This window comes from Dipodomys ordii, unplaced genomic scaffold (genome assembly GCF_000151885.1).
Source record: "Dipodomys ordii isolate 6190 unplaced genomic scaffold, Dord_2.0 Scaffold15, whole genome shotgun sequence".
NCBI classification, from domain to species: Eukaryota; Metazoa; Chordata; class Mammalia; order Rodentia; family Heteromyidae; genus Dipodomys; species Dipodomys ordii.
In genome coordinates, this window is record NW_012267231.1 from 17,455,646 (window position 1) to 17,473,079 (window position 17,434).

Genomic DNA, 17,434 nt, shown 5'->3' on the forward strand with positions numbered 1-17,434 from the left:
CTTTTTTCTTTTTGCTTATGTGGTGCTGAGGAATCGAACCCAGGGCCTCAGGCATGCAAGGCAAGCACTCTACCACTGAGCCACCTTCCCAGCCCCCATATCTAAACTTAGTAAAGCAGTGTGAACTCAGGCCAGAGCTCATATTGAACCCCTTCCTTGGCTATGCTAAGTGTTGAAACCTACGGCCCCATCATGTTATCCCACAATCCTGTCAGGCAGGTAGGAGATTGCACAAGGAAGTAACTTATTTTAAGCCTTTGCTGGGCTACCATATGCCTGGCTTGCTTCTGTTTGGTGGGAACTGGTGTCCTAATAATGCCATAAGAAAGAGACATTATCAGCAGAAATGTATATATCTGTGTCACTTTAGGTCATGATTCTTCTCCTCACTTGAATGCATTCTTCCCGAAACACTCTGTTCACATTGAAGAATAAAGGTCAGGCTTGTCAAATGCCTTTCTTTCCCAGTGATTTTTGGCATTTAACTTTTCCTGCAGGAAGAGAGTGGAGAGAAGTAGAACCTGATGGCTCCAGTCATGTGACCCTATTTTTAAAATTACTTTTATTTTTTGTCGGTCGTGGGGCCTGAACTCTGGGCCTGGGCACTGCCCTTCAGCTCTTCAGCTCAAGGCTAGCGCTCTACCACTTGAGCCACAGCACCACTTCCTGCTTTTTTTAATGTGGTGCTGAGGAATCGAACCCAGGGACTCATGCATGCGAGGCAAGCACTTTACCACCAAGCCGCCTTCCCAGCCCCTTAAATTTTTTTTTCAGATGACTTTTCTGAAGAATGCAATACACACATGGGAGGAATTAACCCGTAGGACATTGTGATTCTGAAAGAAGTCACATCTTTAAATTTTATATTCTTAGTCATTCAAGATAAAAGAAACCTCAAATGTATACTTCTTGTGGTTTTGTGGTGGTTTTCTGCTTTTGTTTTGGTTTTGGTTTTGTATGCCAGTCCTAGGACTTGAACTCAGGGTCTGGGGCTATCCCTGAACTTTATCACTTGAACCACAGCTCTACTTCTGGGATTTTTAGTCTTATTTTTTTTATTTTTGGGGCTCAATTGGAGATAAAGAGTTTCATGGGCTTACCTATCCAGGCTGGCTTTGAACCATGATCCTCAGATCTCAGCTTCCTGAGTAGCTAGGATTACAGGCATGAGCCACTGGCAACTGCCATAGTAAAAATGCTTGATCTAAGGTAAATCATTTGGTCCTAAGTTGTCTGTATTCTCCCTGCCTAGTCTGTTCCTGCAAACATGTTTGAAGATCATTTTCAGAGTCATTGGTAGGATAGCACACAGTGCCCAGAGGCCCTGAGATGTTAGAAAATTCCAGCTGAAATGCAGTGTGTGGGGCTCGGCTGCCCTCCGCTGGAGCCACACAGTCTAGATAGGAGCATACAAATATAGTCAGATCATACGAATATTGATCATACATATATAATCTGAGCATATGCATATAAATAAAGCTGACAGAAGTTAGTTTGACTCCTTAATTAGTGAGGAAACCAGTAAGATGCTATAACCAGCTCTAAGAACAATTCAAGCAGCAGACATATTCTTGCTGGCAAGAATTTGCAAAACTGGCAAGGCGCTGGTGGCTCACACCTGTCATCCTAGCTACTCACTGAGCTCTCAGGATCACAGTTCAAAGCCAGCCCTGGCAGGAAAGTCTGTGAGACTCTTATATCCACTAAACTACTAGAAAACCGGAAGTGGTGCTGTGGTTCAAGAGGTAGAGCACTCACCTTGAGCTGAAGAGTGCAGGGACAGCGTCCAAGCTCCACAAGTGACAAAAACAAGAAACAAAGACAAAAACAAAAGCAAGCAATCATTTGTATTACTATATGTTTCCCTTATAGTTGGAAAGATACAAGCATTCTTTTTTTGTTGTTGTTGTTGGTCATGGGGCTTGAACTCTGGACCTGGGTACTGTCCCTCAGCTCTTCAGCTCAAGGTGAGTGTTCTTCCACTTGAGCCATACCACCACTTCTGGTTTTCTGGTGGTTTATTGGAGATAAGAGTCTCATGGACTTTCCTGCCTGGGATGGCTTGGAACCTCGGCCACAAGCATCTTTATTTGGTCAGTACAGACGGTGCTTGGGTAAGGCACCCAGTGATCTTGTTTAATGTCCATTTCAGTCTTTCATAGTTTTTCATGACAGTCTCCCAGGTTACAGTGGTCATAATCTCAGAGATTCTTTCTAATCATAAGAAGTGCTGCTGTGGGGCAGCCGTGAGTGCAGGAAGAATGTTATTTAATATACTTCACCTTGACTTTGCACATTTTAGCCAGTCACTACTGAATTCCCCTGGGAGGTTACCAAATCCACCTGGAAGCTTTCATAGAAAACCTTGCAGTGGACTTTTAAAAAGGTTAGAAAACCAAGCTGAAAGAACTTCCCACCAGATTTTGCCTGTAGTAGCTAAATTTGGGTAAGTTCCTCTTGTCTTGAAATGCCCTAGATTTATCATAAAGTTCTGGCCTGCCACTCAGTGAGCTTTCTACCTTCTAGGAACAGAAACCAGATTCCAAACCAGTGTTTGTTCTGTAGCTATATGATCTGTAAGTACAGGCAATGGTTGGCTTTACCTAGTTCACTGAAAACTCTTCCCAGCTTACGTCTTGATGGCCCAGATAATTTATCCAGTCCTTTTTCACTTTTTACTTTTTTCTGGTTTCTTTTTTCTTTTCTTTTTTTTTTTTTTGCCAGTCCTGGGCTTGAACCTAGGGCCTGGGTGCTGTCCCTGAGCCCTTTTGTATTCAAGGCTAGCATTGTGCCACTTAAGCCACAGTGCCACTTCTGGCTTTTTCTAAGTAGTTTATTAGAGATAAGAGTCATGGACTTTTCTGCCCAGCTTCAAACTGTGATCCTCAGATCTCAGCCTCCTGAGTAGCTGAGATTACAGGTGTGAGCCACCAGCACCTGGCTTCTTTTTTATTTTTTGAGACAGAGCCTTGCTAGGTCACTTAGGCTGGCCTCTTTAACTCAGGAACCTACTGCTTGGATTAGAGGGGTGTCCTACCCTGCCTGACCAAGTTTTATCCTAAGTAGAAAGTGGGGGAAGAGCCTTTTTGAAAATACGGAAACAATTATATTCCCAAGAAAGGAGAGTCCATTTTGAAATTTAGGACCAAAGAGTTTTCAATGAAAATTTGATCAAAAGCATTTTGTTTCCAAGCCGGGCACTGGTGGCTCACACATGCAATCCTAGCTACTCAGGAGGCTGAGATCTGAGGATCACAGTTCAAAGCCAGCCTGGGCAGGAAAGTCTGTGAGACTTATCCCCAATAAAGCACTCAGAAAACTGGAAGTGGTGCTGGGGCTCGAGTGGTAGAGTGCTCGCCTTGAGCTGAAGAGCTGAGGGACAGTGCCCAGGTCCAGAGTTCAAGCCCCACAACCGACCAAAAAAAAAAAAAAAGAATTGTTTCTGTTTATAAAAGCAAGGTTTACTAAAATTGTGTAGGCTGTAGGTAGCATTAGAAGAAAGAAGGTTTTTCCATATCAGGAAAAATAAAGCATGAAAGCATGAGTAGTAATGTGAACAAATACCCATAGCCAGTTTCCTCCTCTGTTCGTCCAGCCCCAGGCTCCTGGTCATTCAGGGCAACGCATGCGCATTCCTCAACAGCTGCTGCTGGCCTGGAGGACACAGGGAAATCCTGACTCAGTTCGCTGGTTCTGTGCATGCTGTGCAAACAGTATTATCTCCAAACCCTTATTTGAGTAAGCCTCTGTATAGTTAGATAAAAGAGACTCAAGTAATTTCAGATGTGTGTCTGTGTTCTACTTAATATTATAAGTCAGAAGATATAGCTGTTTTTATTAAACTCAAATTAAGTTATTCTTGTTTACCAAAAAATGTATTCTTATACATAGGAATTTGTATTGTTAAAATATTTCTTAGTTTTGGTGAAAAAGAGTTTGAAGTTCAACGTATTTAAAACATGAGAAGCTGGGTGTTGGTGGCTCACACCTGTTATCCTAGCTGCATGGGAGGCTGATTTTGAGGATCACAGCTCAAGGCCAGCATGGGCAGGAAAGTCTGCGAGACCCTTATCTCCAATTAAGCACAAAAAACTCCCCCCCAAAACACAAAAACTGAAATGGGGCTATGGCTCAAATGGTAGAGCACTAGCCTTGAACAGAAAAACTCAAGTCTTAGGTCCTAGGTCCAAAAGTTCAAGTCCCATGAATGACAAAAAATATATATATTGAATTTCAGTTTATTTATTTTTTTGGGGGTCCGGTTATGGGGCCTGAACTCTGGGCCTGGGCGCTGTCCCTCAGCTCTTCAGCTCAAGGCTAGTGCTCTACCACTTGAGCCACAGTGCAACTTCTGGCCTTTTTCTGTGGTGCTGAGAAATCGAACCCAGGGCCTCATGCATGCAAGGCAAGCACTCTACCACTGAGCCACCTTCCCAGCCCCTCAGTTTTTTTTTGTTGTTGTTGGTTGTGGGCCTTGAACTTTGGGCTTTGTCCCTTAGCTCTTCAGCTCAAGGTGAGAGCTCTACCACTTGAGCCACAGCGTCACTTCTGGTTTTCTAGTGGTTTATTGGATATAAGAGTCTCACTGAGTTTCCTGCCGGGGCTGGCTTTGAATTTCTTTATTCTAGAAATTTGAGTGCTATGAAGTATCTGTCAGTCAGAACAGAGTTTTCTAAATCTAAGAGCCCATGCAATGATTTATTAATATCTTCTGTAGATAGATGCCTTCCTCCTCAGCCTTTCTGAGTTTCGATGTATGGAGATGGAAAGGATTTAAAGCTTCTGATCTGTATATTTGGTACAAGTCAGGAGTAAACACAGAGCTGGGTGCTGTAGTTCACGCCTGTAATCACAGGAGATATTACTACTCAGGAGATTGAGATCTGAGGATCAAGGTTCAAAACCATCCTGGGCAGGAAAGTCCATGAGACTCTTATCTCCAATAAACCACCAGAAAATCAGAAGTGATGCTGTGGTAGTAGAGCACTAGCCTTGAGCAAAAGAGCTCAGAGACAGTGCCCAGGCCCAGAGTTCAAGGCCTAAACCCCACAAAAAGAAAGTAAACAGAGAAACATAAAATCTCACTGAATTTAGTAACCAACAGATGTTCTTCCCAGCAGATGTGATATTTTTAATCCACTTGAGCTTAAACAAAAGGACAAGTAGAGAAACAATTTTCTCCCAGTCTAACCAGATTTTCTATCGTCTCTCAGCCAACAAAGAACAGGTCTGTGTCATCATCTGTCCACTGCGCTCTGAAGCCGTCGATGTATAACAGCTGGGCATAGTGGCTCCTGCTTATAATGCTACAAGGGAGGCAGAGAAGGGAGGATTCCACCAAGACAAAAAATCCATGAGAAACCATCTCAATCAATAAGCTGGGCACAGTGTTCCACCCCTATGATTGCAGCTACTTGGGAGGCACAGATTGGGCCAGCCCAGAAGAGCTCATAGAACTCTATCTCAACAGAAAGTCTGGGAACTCTGGTTCATGCTAGTAATCCCAACTACGGTGGAAAGCGTAAGTAGGAGGATCACAATCCAGGCAAATCTGGGTAAAGTAGAAAAATAACCCAAGCAAGAAGAGTTGGAGGGGACTGGGAAGGTGGCTCAGTGGTAGAGCGCTTGCCTTGCATGCATGAGGCTCTGGGTTCGATTCCTCAGCACCACATAAGCAAAAAGAAAAAAGCCGGAAGTGGTGCTGTGGCTCAAGTGGTAGAGTGCTAGCCTTGAGCTGAAGAGCTGAGGGACAGCGCCCCCAGGTCCAGAGTTCAGGCCCAACGACCGGACACCTCCCCCACAAAGAAAAGAAGAGTTGGAGGTGTGGGTCAGCAGTAGAGTGCCTGCTGAGCAGATGTAAAGCTGTGTGTGCAAAGCCCATTCCCCCACCCCCCCCACACACACGCATGCACTTGACAAAGCACTGGCCAATCTGTTCTACTGAACAAATTCATTGAGGATGCTGGGCTCTCTTTGTTAGAGCTAGTCAAAGGTCACAGCTGTTACTGCGCTCCATATTCCTGGGCAGAAAATGGAGTCTTACTGATGATGAATAGTTGCCTTCCAAAGGAGATTAGGGATGATAATGAGTTATGAAAGGGATACCCCGAGTTCAGAAGGCGACAGGGAACATCATTTGGAGCATTAGAGCAGGACTTAATCCTCCCAGGGTGGCAATGTGTGGAGCTGCGTAGCACTGAGGGGTTCCTCTTGAACGAGTCAGGTAGAAAAGCAGACCTAAATGTGTATTGCTTTAATTAGCGGTGTGAGAAGCATCATGACTGAGTTTCCTGCCCAGGCTGGCTTCAAACCAAGATCCTCAGATCTCAGCCTTCCGAGTAGCTAGGATGGCAGGTATGAACCACTGGTAACGGCTTTAGCCTCTTTTTAAAGTTTGCTGTAAACATGGTAAAGTCAAGGAAGATCGAGCAATTGTTATGTGAATACTAGCAAAGAGTCTTTCATCTGGGTGAGATTCGCGAGAGAAAGCCCTCACAAACACACGCCTAAACAGAACAGCTGGTTCATGCATTTGCACCTGCTCTTCTGATCCACACACAAGACTGTTCTCTACTACCTGTAAATTTAGTCTAAAAATCAATGTATGTTTTGATGTTTAATAAAGCATTTGGCACAGTGCTAAAAGTGAAAGCAGGGGAGAAAAAGGACTTTGTTCTAATCTACATCACAGAGGTGCTGGGGATGGTTTTCTTTGAATGACAACCATCTCCTAACTTGAGAGGTGCAAAGGCTGAATTCTTATCTAAAGGGGACCCAGGACCAGCTGATCTTAACTGCAGTCCTCAGATCTCAGCCTCCTGAGTAGCTGGGATTACAGGTGTGAGCCCCAGCGCCTGGCCCTGAGTTTAAGCCCCTTGACTAACTACTACTACTATTACTACTAATAATAATAATAACAATAATAATAATAGCAGCACACTGGATGATTAGCATGTTCTTCACCTTGGCTAGCACTCATTTTCCTTAGCATTTCATTCTATGCAGTGACTTGTCCCAGATGACACAGCCAGCAAGCACGAGAAGCATAGGATTTCCTTTGCCTTTCTGTAAGTTCTGATCTGACTGGTTACACCATCACAAGAGGGGCTTGTGTTTTTTCCCCTTGGCTGTGACTGAGGCCCCATGGTGCTTAGCTTTTCCTGCCTGCGCTTGCCCCACCACCCCTTCTCACGCCACGCATGTCACCGTCCGTCAGCTGCTTTGTCTTTTTCTCTCTGAAGTTGAATGTCACCTAAACTTTAATCGCCAGAGAAACCTCAATAATGACTTTAGAGCTTGCCTTTATTCCTTCATTTATATTTTTTATATGCTGGTCCTGAGGCTTGGACTCAGGACCTGGGCACTGTCCCTTAGCCTTTTCACTCAGGATTGCTGCTCTACTACATGAGCCATACTTCCACTCTGGTTTTTCGATGGTTAGTTGATGAGTTTCAAGGATTTTTCTGTCAGGGTTGGCTTTGAACCTCCACCCTCCGATCTCAGCCTCCGGAGTAGCTAGGATTACAGGTTTGAGCCACTCAGACCCTGCCCAAGTTTATAGCTTTTTTTTTTTTTTTAAAGAAACTTGCCTTATCAAAAGTAGTGATAGGAGTTAGAGTTCTAGGATTTTTTTCCCCTACAATAGAATACCATTTTAAATATTTTAAATCTTCAAAATCATTTTATAATAGGACAAGGAATTTTTGTGGCTAAAATTTTTCTTGGAAAAAAATAGGGGCTGGGAAGGTGGCTCAGTGGTAGAGTGCTTGCCTTGCATGCATGAGGCCCTGGGTTCGATTCCTCAGCACCACATAAGCAATAAGAAAAAAGCCAGAAGTGGCGCTGTGGCTCAAGTGGTAGAGCACTAGCCTTGAGCTGAAGAGCTGAGGGACAGCGCCCAGATCCAGAGTTCAGGCCCCATGACTGGACCTCCCCCCCCCAAAAAAAAAAACTTTTGGAAAACACAAATAATTGTTACTGAATTAAGGTATTTAAGGTGTTTATTTTCTTCTTTTGGTGACTCTAGACATACTTTTCTTCTTTTTGTCCCTCATAGGGCTTGAACTCTGGACCTGGGCACTGTCCTGAACTCTTTTGCTCAAGGCTAGCACTCTACCACGTGAGCCACAGTGCCACTTCCAGCTTTTTCTGCTTATATGGTACTGAAGAATCAAGCCCAGGGCTTCATGCATGCTAGTCAAGCACTCTACCACTAAGCCATATTCCTAGCCAGTTTATAACTTTTTTTAAAAAAGAAGAAACTTGCCTTGTTGAAGGTAATGATACTGTTTCATTTTAGGAGTTAGAGTTCTAGGTTTTTTCCACAATGGAAATTAGATACCATTTTAAATATTTTTAAATCTTAGAATCATTTTACAATAGGACAGGGATTTTTTTTGTGGCTAAAATTTTTCTTGGGGAAAACTTTGGAAAGCACAAAACAATTGTTACTGAATTAAGGTGTTTATTTTCTTCTTTTGGTGACTCTAGACTTTTTTTTTGGTCAGTTGTGGGAATTGAACTCTGGGCCTACGCATTGTCCCTGAGCTCCTTTTGCTCAAGGCTAGCACTCTACTACTTGAGCCACAATACCACTTCCAGCTTTTCTGTGATTAACTGGAGATAAAAGTCTCATAGACTTTTTTTACCTGGGCTTGGCTCCAAACCATGATTCTCAAATCTCAGCCTCCTGAGTAGCTTGGATTACAGGCATGAGCTACTGGTATCTGGCTTAGATGTACTTTTGAAAACTGAATTTTGAGCTGGTTTCATTAAGTGGGAACATGCCCTTCCCTCTGTGTTTATCTGGTGATGGTGTGTGTATATGTATGTGCGCGTGTGCACGCACCCCACACATGCACACTGTAGCACTGAGGATGGAGGCTCAGCCCTTGTTTGTGCTAGGTAAACATTCTACACTGAACTATATCGTTAGCTTTGTCACCAAACTCTTAAAAGTAACCAGCTGAAAAATATTAGCTAGAACAAGATAATTCTCAATACGGAAAAGCAAATAATAAGGCAAGCAGAATGAGCAGATATTACAGTTGCAACCACCTCTGAAGCCAGTGTTGAAGCGTGTGGAGAGGCCTGAGGTCAGCGGGGCCGCCATGTGGGAAAGTTAGCACGTGCTCAGGAAGGCACTGTTTGCTACACAGTGAATGAGGGCTTGGTTATCTAATAATGGGGTTGGAATTGCCAGTCAGTAATTTTAAGAAGAAAAAATTATATTTACAGCTCTCCCCAAAACAATCAAAATCATTTTAGTTGAATTTGAATTACATATGTATAATTATATCATTGGAAATTTAGAAGAGAAGCCGGGGCTGGTGAGGATGTCTGTAGTCTCAGTCACTCAGGAGGCTGAGTCAGGAGAATCCTTTGAGCCAAGAGCTCCAGTGAGACTCCTCACCCTAAAAATAAAGTGGAAGCTGAGCATTGGTCGCTCATGCCTGTCATCCTAGCTACTCAGGAGGCTGAGATCTGAGGATCACAGCTCAATGCCAGCTCTGGCAGGAAAGTCTCTGAGAGTCTTATCTCCAATGAACCACTAGAAACACAGAAGTGGCGCTGTGGTTCAAGGTGGTAGAGCGCTAGCCCTGAGCAAAAGAGCTCAGAGACAGCACCCAGGTCCTGAGTTCTAGCCCCATGACTGACAAAAATAAAAGAGGAAGAAGAGAAGAAATCTCAAAGAAGACTGTATTTTAATTCTAGGGTTGAAGACATTGAAAAGACTCAAAAAAAAAAAAAACTGTGGGATTACCATTGTATTAAAAATAAAAAAGACCATTTTAAAAAACCAGAAAAGACAGTAAGTATAAACGAGTGTGCTTGGCGGGAAGTGTAAACGAGTGTGCTTGGCGGGAAGTGTCGCTCTGTGAGCCTCACAGGAGAATCATGTCCACTTCCTGCTTACAATTCACCACTTGGGCTGGAGACCGTGTGCTGTCCAGATTAGTGAGTGGAGCGTTGCAGCTCACCTTCCCTGGGATTTTCTCCTTCCAGGTGTGTGGAGAATTACACAGGCGCTCGCTGTGAAGAGGTTTTCCTCCCCAGCCTCAGCGTCCAGAGCAAAAGCAACGTGCCTGCAGGCGTGGTGGCGCTGGCTGTGCTGGTGACCGTGGCCTTCGCGGCCCTCTACTTCCTCTGCAGGTAACGAGACCAATGAGAAAGCAATGGTGCCCCTGGGTCACGGACACGCTCTTCACCTGCGGAGGCTCTTCCAGGCCCTCCTTTACATTTAGCAAGCTCTCGAATTCAGTTTTGGGATTAAACTAGGAAGTCAATCTAACAGTGCCTTAGGACCAGGACATGGTTCAGGCGGGACGAGCCTGCCTAGCCAGCCCGAGGCCTGGTTCAAACCCCAGAACTGAGCTGGACACCGAGGCGGAGATCGGGAGATGCAGGTGGGAAGCCCAGCCTGGGCAGGAGAGTCTGTGAGACTCCGTTTCTATTTAACCAGCAAAAAGCTGGGCGGGAGACCTAGCACAAGTGGTAGAGCACCAGCACGGAGCAAGAAAGCTGAGCAAGAGCTTAAAGCTGAGTTCAAGCCCCAGTACACACACATACACATACACACACACACACACAATGAGACCAGGCCATCATTTACTGTAACACTTTTTGTTTGGATCCATTAGTAGTTGGCAGTTGGTTTAAGTGGCAAGTCTTTTGCCCCTTGGTAATAGTAGTTCCATCTCTGAATGAGGCCCAAATGGCATCCTGCTAATGATAAAATCAGGGCTTCCTGAAGGCCAAGGGGCATTTAGGAAAAACACACAGCATTTTGTTATGGCAGAAATGGTTTGAGTTCATTTTCATTCAGGTAAGTTGATACTCAAAAAAGTTGAAGCTGGGCTGGGATGTGGCTTAGTGGTAGAGAGCTGGCCTAGCATGCATGAAACCCCGGATTCAATTCCTCAGTACCACATAACACAGAAAAAGCAGGAAATGGTGCTGTTGCTCAAGTGATAGAGTGCTAGCCTTGAGCAAAAGAAGCTCAGGAACAGCGCCTGGGCCCTGAGTTCAGCCCTGGGATGGGCACACATACAAAAAAGCATGAGTTCATTAACCACCCCGCTGCCCGCCCCTCCCCGCTGAGATATCAGCCATGCCCCCTAAGGGACCGGACCAAGAGGCACCTGTCAGCCCCAGGGCGGAGCTTCCTGCACTGTGAGGCTTACTCAGTGAAGGGGCCCCTTTGGGGGGTGGGGCTCAGATGATTTCCACTAACTATGGAAAGACCTTGAGTCCCCAGATGTGCACATGTCACTTTGTGTTCTGTGACATCGTCTCTCTCTCCTGTCAGGAGGGGGCATCTTCCGAGGTCCCGGTGGAGCCCATGTGAGGTCAGCCTGGTGGAGGCGGACAGTGCCAGCGCCGGCCACCGTGAGTACAGCCCCGGGCTGTGCCCCAGCTCCGAGGGACAGAGACATGGTCCTTGCTTACAGGGATTTAGGTTGGGGTCCATTCAGAAAAGGTGGATTTGCATACTAGGAACTATTTTTCACACGACGATAACTTTTTGTGTGTGTGGCAGTCCTGGGGTTCAAACTTATAGCCTGGTCATTCTCCCTGAGCTTCTTTTGCTTCCTACCACTTGAGCCATAGCTCCACTTCTGGCTTTTTTTTTTCTTAGTAGTTAATTGGCGATTAAGGGGCTGGGTATGTAGCCTAGTGGTAGAGTGCTTGCCTAGCATGCATGAAGCCCTGGGTTCCGTTCCTCAGCACCACATACACAGAAAAAGCTAGAAGTGGAGCTGAGGCTCATGTCGTAGAGTGCTAGCCTTGAGCAAAAGAAACTCAGGGACAGCACCCAGGCCCTGAGTTCAAGTCCCAGGACTGGCAAAAATAAATAAGTAAAAAAAAATGGAGATTAAGACCCTCACAGACTTTCTTGCCCAGGCTGCCTTTGAACCATGATCCTCAGCCTTTTGAGTAGCTGGGATGACAGGCATGAGCCCCCATGCCTGGCTTATTTTACTTTTGATATAGGTCATGGAGAACACTGAGAGAACACCAAAGTTTTGAACCACATTCCTGTCGACAAAGGCAGAAAATGAAACAGCAAAAGACAACGTAATTTACACGCGCATCTTTCCTTCCTTGAATAAAAGACCATCATACCACGAAGTTGTCTTTGTGCTGAGAGGATCAGGTGGGGGGGGGCTGGATGCTCATTGGCGCACATGGCACCTGCCGGCAGGGCGGTGGCTCACCAGCTAAGTACTAGGCAAAAATCACTCAAGGAAAGTCCTTAGGAAAACATGGAGGTCTTAGGAAAAATGACAAGAATTACTGTAATGCAAGGAATGTCTGGCAGAGGGCTGTAGAACCCATCTACTGCGATCAGCTATCCACAAAGCTTCAAGAAGAGATGAAGAAGCTATGGTGTGGAGCTGGGAAGGTGGCTCAGTGGTAGAGCGCTTGCCTTGCATGCCTGAGGCCCTGGGTTCGATTCCTCAGCACCACATAAGCAGAAAAAGCCGCAAGTGGCGCTGTGGCTCAAGTGGTAGAGCGCTAGTCTAGAGCTGAAGAGCTGAGGGTCAGCACCTAGGCCCAGAGTTCAGGCCCCACGACCACCAAAAATCAGAAACAAAAAACTAATGGATAGGTCAGAGTTTTCTACTTAAGTTACACCAAAACACAATTAAAAAAAAAAAAAAAGAGTAGCAACTTTAAGGAAGTGTGGAGAGTCTGGAAGGGTCACTGCCTGGTCAGGAGCACGGCCAAGTATGACGGCCAGCCGGCTCCCATCATGGCCAGCGGGCTCCCAACAGGCCCCGTGCTGTCCCCACTGCTGCTAGCATCTGACGTACTCTCCTGTCCACCTGTCATGACTTCACCAACAGAGGTGTAGCAGACAGAAATCAAAGAGTGTCATTTAATTTCTTAAATTGACTATTTGGAGAGAGTTAGACTTAGCCCCAATTTTATGACGTGCCTGTGAATTTGGTGTCAAACGCAAACCTTATGTCCTTAAGTTCTCCTCTGCTGTCTACGTTTTCAGTCTGAGCTCCCATGTTCAAGTCTCGGAGCCATTTTGCTTTGATGTGTGGCATTAGTGAAAGGCCTCCACTTATTTGTCAGCTGCAAGGTCTCTCTCGTCCACTAATCTTGTTGAAAGAATCATCCTTCATGAGATGTTCAGGCTTCCAGTGAAGAGTCATATCACTGTACAGAGATTTCTCTTGCAGGCTCTGTCTCATCATTCTGAGATTTTGTCTAAATATTAGGATATACTTTTCAGACTGAAAAACAAACCACCCACCCACCGCTGCGATTTTGACTGGGGTTGTGCTGAATCACTAGATCACTCCAAGTAACACTGAGCTTTCCAGCACATGAATGTAGACGGATTTCCATTTATGGCTTTAGTTGCTTTCAGCTATGGTGTGTAGTCCTCACTTTACAAATCTTTCATCTCTTGATTCCTTTGTATGCTAGTGTAAGTTGAACTCACACTGTTCCCTTTTCGGCTTGTTCTTTGTCAGTAAAGAAATGCTCATTTTTTGGTGTGGAATGTGGAATGTGACTCTTGCTGCATTGCTAAGTCCACTTCGGTTCTGAGTCTGTTGTGGAATCTTAGGTTTGCCTCACGTGTGCTCCTGTCATCTGGAGATGAGTCGCCTCACATCCTCCTTGCTTGTCTGGATGCCTGCTTTCTTTTCTCTAACGGCTCTGCCAAGAAACTTTGGTACTTGTTGGATGGAAATGGTGGAAGTGAGCACTCTACTCTTGTCCAGATGTGGGAAATGCTTCGGGCTTCCCCAGCGGGGAGGATGTTCACTGTGTGATGACACAGTAGCCTTCTGCTTCCAGTTCATTAAGTGGCTTTGATCACAAAGGGGGGTTGAATTTGATCTAACGCTTTTCCTGCATCAGTGAAGATGGCTGAATCTAATGTGGTATAGTGATGGATTTTCATCTTGAACCATCCTTGCATTCTAGAAACCAACCCTACCTTAATATATTTCCTAGTGGTACTGAGGCTTTTTCTGAACCCATGTCCCAAGGGCTGATGATCAACACAGTAATCCCCCTGCATCCACAGGCACACAATCCAAGCCCCCAGGGATGTCTGCAGTTGTCTGGGACCAGGTGACACTCTGGCCTGGGACCGGCCACACGCACAGTGGTGATGCCGTCCATAATGCTGCCTGGTAACATTGCGCTCTAGTTTGGGGTGCATGGATTTTGTTTATACAGTGTTGAAATTCACTAGAGATGTTTCACAGACTACATACATCCCTGCTGCTAAGCAACATGACCATATATACACTATACCTATCATAAAGTTGAATTTATAAATTTGGCACAATTACAGGTTAACATCAGGGGTAGAGAGCTTGCCTTGCATGTGTTCAGACAGGGCCTCCATCCCCGAGTGGTGGCAGTGCTGGTAGGGAGATCAACAATAAAATACGACAGTTATAACATGCTGTAATAAGACAGCTGGCATCACTACTCTTGTGCTTGGGTGCCATTAAGGAGACGCCCCCTTGAAAACCACTCCTGTGCTTCATATCACAAATTGACATGTGTCTGTTAGACAGTTGCCATTCCATGAGTCATGGCTACACTGAGCTTCGTTCTTCCTGCTCAGATCTGTGGCTGCACCCCTCTGTTGTCTCCTCTACTATTTTTGCCTTGTGTATAGAATTCCTCTGTTGATTCAGTTTTTCTTTTTTTTTTTTTTGTCAGTTGTGGGGCTTGAACTCTGGGCCTGGGCACTGTCCCAAGAGCTCTTTCACTCAAGCCTAGTGCTCTACCACATTGAGCCACAGCTCCACTTCTGGTTTTCTGGTGGTTCATTGGAGATGAGTCTCATAGACTTTCCTGCCCGAGCTGGCTCTGAACTGCAGTCCTTAGAGCTCAGCCTCTTGAGTAGCTAGGATTACAGGCATGAGCCACCACAGTCAGCTTGATTCTGGTTTTGTGTAGGATTTTGCTTTTGTGTGTCTCTGTCTACTAGGTCTGTCAGCTGGGCATTACTAGGGACGACAGCTTGTCGGCTAACCTGCTGTGGCCTTGCATCTTGTCTTTCTTGTTGATGGGGGGGGCCTTTCCCACAGCTCCTCTTTCCTCAAAGCTCGCTGCCTGGTTGGGGTTTGGGTTGGGAAAGGTGGTTACCCATCCATCTGTTACCATCCCTTGCCCCAGGCATCTCCGGATCCTTTACGTTCACAAGCTGTGTCCGTGTTCCATGCGGCACATCAGGTGACAAATGTACAGAGTAATTAATCCTGTCCCGTTCCTTCCAGTTAGCACGAGAGCTGGGCTTCTGCCTCTGGAATAAGACTGTAGGGTTTTCAATGTCTTGATTAACTAGGATGAAGCAAACCTCTGCATTATCTGATCCTGAGAGATGACAGCACAGAATGTGGACAGTACGGGTCCCCCTCACTTTTCAGGCACACCTCAATTTTGTTCAGGGACCATTTCTGCAGTTTCACAATGGTTTCTGTCTCTAGGCATTTAGTTTATTATTAGCTAGAACAGTAATAATTCCTCTTTTTTTTTTTTTGCCAGAATTGGGACTCTTAACTCAGGGCATGGGCACTATTCCTTAGCCTTTTCACTCAAGATTCCTGCTCTACCACTTGTACCACACCTCCACTCTGGCCCTTTGCTGGTTAATTGGAGATAAGTCTCAGATTTGTCTTCCCAGGGTTGGCTTCAAACTGCAAACCTCAGATCTCAGCTTCCTGTGTCGCTAGGATTATAGGCGTGAGCTACTAGCACCAGGCCTACTTATATCCCTTTTACGTGTTCTTTTAAGCCAAGCCTTTTAAAATTGTAGCAAATTATACAGCTTTATTGTTGGTGAAATTTCTTGCAGTCCACCTCAAGGCCTCTGAGAGGCAGAGACGACTCGTTCTCATCAGCACCACTGCTGCCTGTGGTGTGTCAGCATCCGTGCTTTCTGCTTACACGAAGGTTGAACACATGACTGACCACATTGTATGTAATAAGAAGTTGTTAAAGGAATCCCAAGGATTAGAGGAGGTTATCCTCTGAGAACGTGTTATATGAGTATTCATCCCTACTGAGGAGTCTGAGATTGGAGGATCTCGATTTGAAGCGAAGCCAGGCAAGAGTCCTTGGGACTCTTATCTCCAGTTAACCACCAGAAAACCAGAAGTGGCGCTGTGGCTCAAGTGGTAGAGCGCTCACCCTGAGCTGAAGAGCGGAAGGACAGCACCCATGCTCTGAGTTCAAGACCCACAACCAACCAATTTTTCTTTTAAAAAAGGTACATCTAATCTTAGGCTCATTTTGTCAATATTTTCCATTAAAAAGAATCCCTTTTCCTCTACTGTTCAGCCAACTGTGTTTAATTCTGAAGATTAAAATCTCGCCTTTGCCTTCTATTCCGTGTGCCAGCCCTGAAGGACCAGTCTGTGTTGTGTTTAGTTGACCATGTGAACAAAGGGCAGATGACAGAAATAATGGAACAGAAACAGCCACATACAGCTGAAAACACTCACCAACTTTTCTCCGGACTTCCCTTAGAAATTACTACAGCTGGGCTGGGAAGTTGGCTCAGTGGTAGAGCGCTAGCCTTGAGCTGAAGAGCTGAGGGACAGCGCCCAGACCCGGAGTTCAGGCCCCACGACCGGACCAAAAAAAAAAAAAGAAATTACTACAGCTAAGAAAGTGAATCTTCATTTATCGTTTATAGAAACATCGAGAACAATCAGTTAAAAAAAAAATCGAGAGCAAAGGGACAAAAACAGGCATGTTCACCATCTGCGCTGCACTGTCCTGTCAGAAGGGGCCGGTCACACACGTCGCCACCGCGTGGACACGTGCCTCAGCAAAGGCTCAGAGAGGGGGCTTATTTCAGTCTGTCCCATAAAGATCTGAAGACGGCTGGGCCAGGTCTGCCCTGAGCCCCCAGGGCTCCTTTCCTCCCACGGAGCAGTGATGCTTCCTGGGGAGCAGGGAGAGGCTCACAGCCCACAAGGGCAGGAGAAGCTGGCAGCGTTGCACATAGGTGAGGGAGGTTTTGTGCAAAGCAGAAACCTCACCGCACCCCACGGGGCCTGAGGCTCTGTGAGGAGCCACGGCGGGTGCTGAGGCACACAGTGCTGCTGTGTGGTGCTCATTTCAATGATTTGTGTAATGAGAAATTCAAGCTGAAAGATCATTTTATTAGGACTGTGGAATTCACTCACTAACCCCTGTGGGTGCTGGGTTTTCACTTAGGAAAGCATGAGTTCACTTGCCCAAAGCAGTAAGATTTACGATCTGCATTTCCAGGGGAATTTTTTTTTCTTTTTTATTATTGGCATTAAGACCACAAAATACGGTGGTCTGTTTTTCTGGTCTTGTGATTCCCAGGCACGGACAGGGCAGGAGGAGAGTTCGCTTAGAAAACACTCATCAATGGTGGCGACGAAGCTGACAAGAGCAACTTTAGAGTACCAAA

General features: G+C 45.6%; 1 protein-coding gene across 1 annotated transcript in view; it reads left to right on the forward strand.

The window, feature by feature from the left end:
- Positions 1-12,859, forward strand: part of Nrg4 (neuregulin 4) — a 32,041-nt gene extending 19,182 nt beyond the window's left edge. The window contains exons 3-5 of the mRNA XM_013011944.1: positions 10,006-10,152; positions 11,309-11,388; positions 12,780-12,859. Coding sequence (XP_012867398.1) covers positions 10,006-10,152; positions 11,309-11,388; positions 12,780-12,859 — 307 coding nt within the window. The remainder of the gene's footprint in view (positions 1-10,005; positions 10,153-11,308; positions 11,389-12,779) is intronic.
- Positions 12,860-17,434: the final 4,575 nt, after the last annotated feature.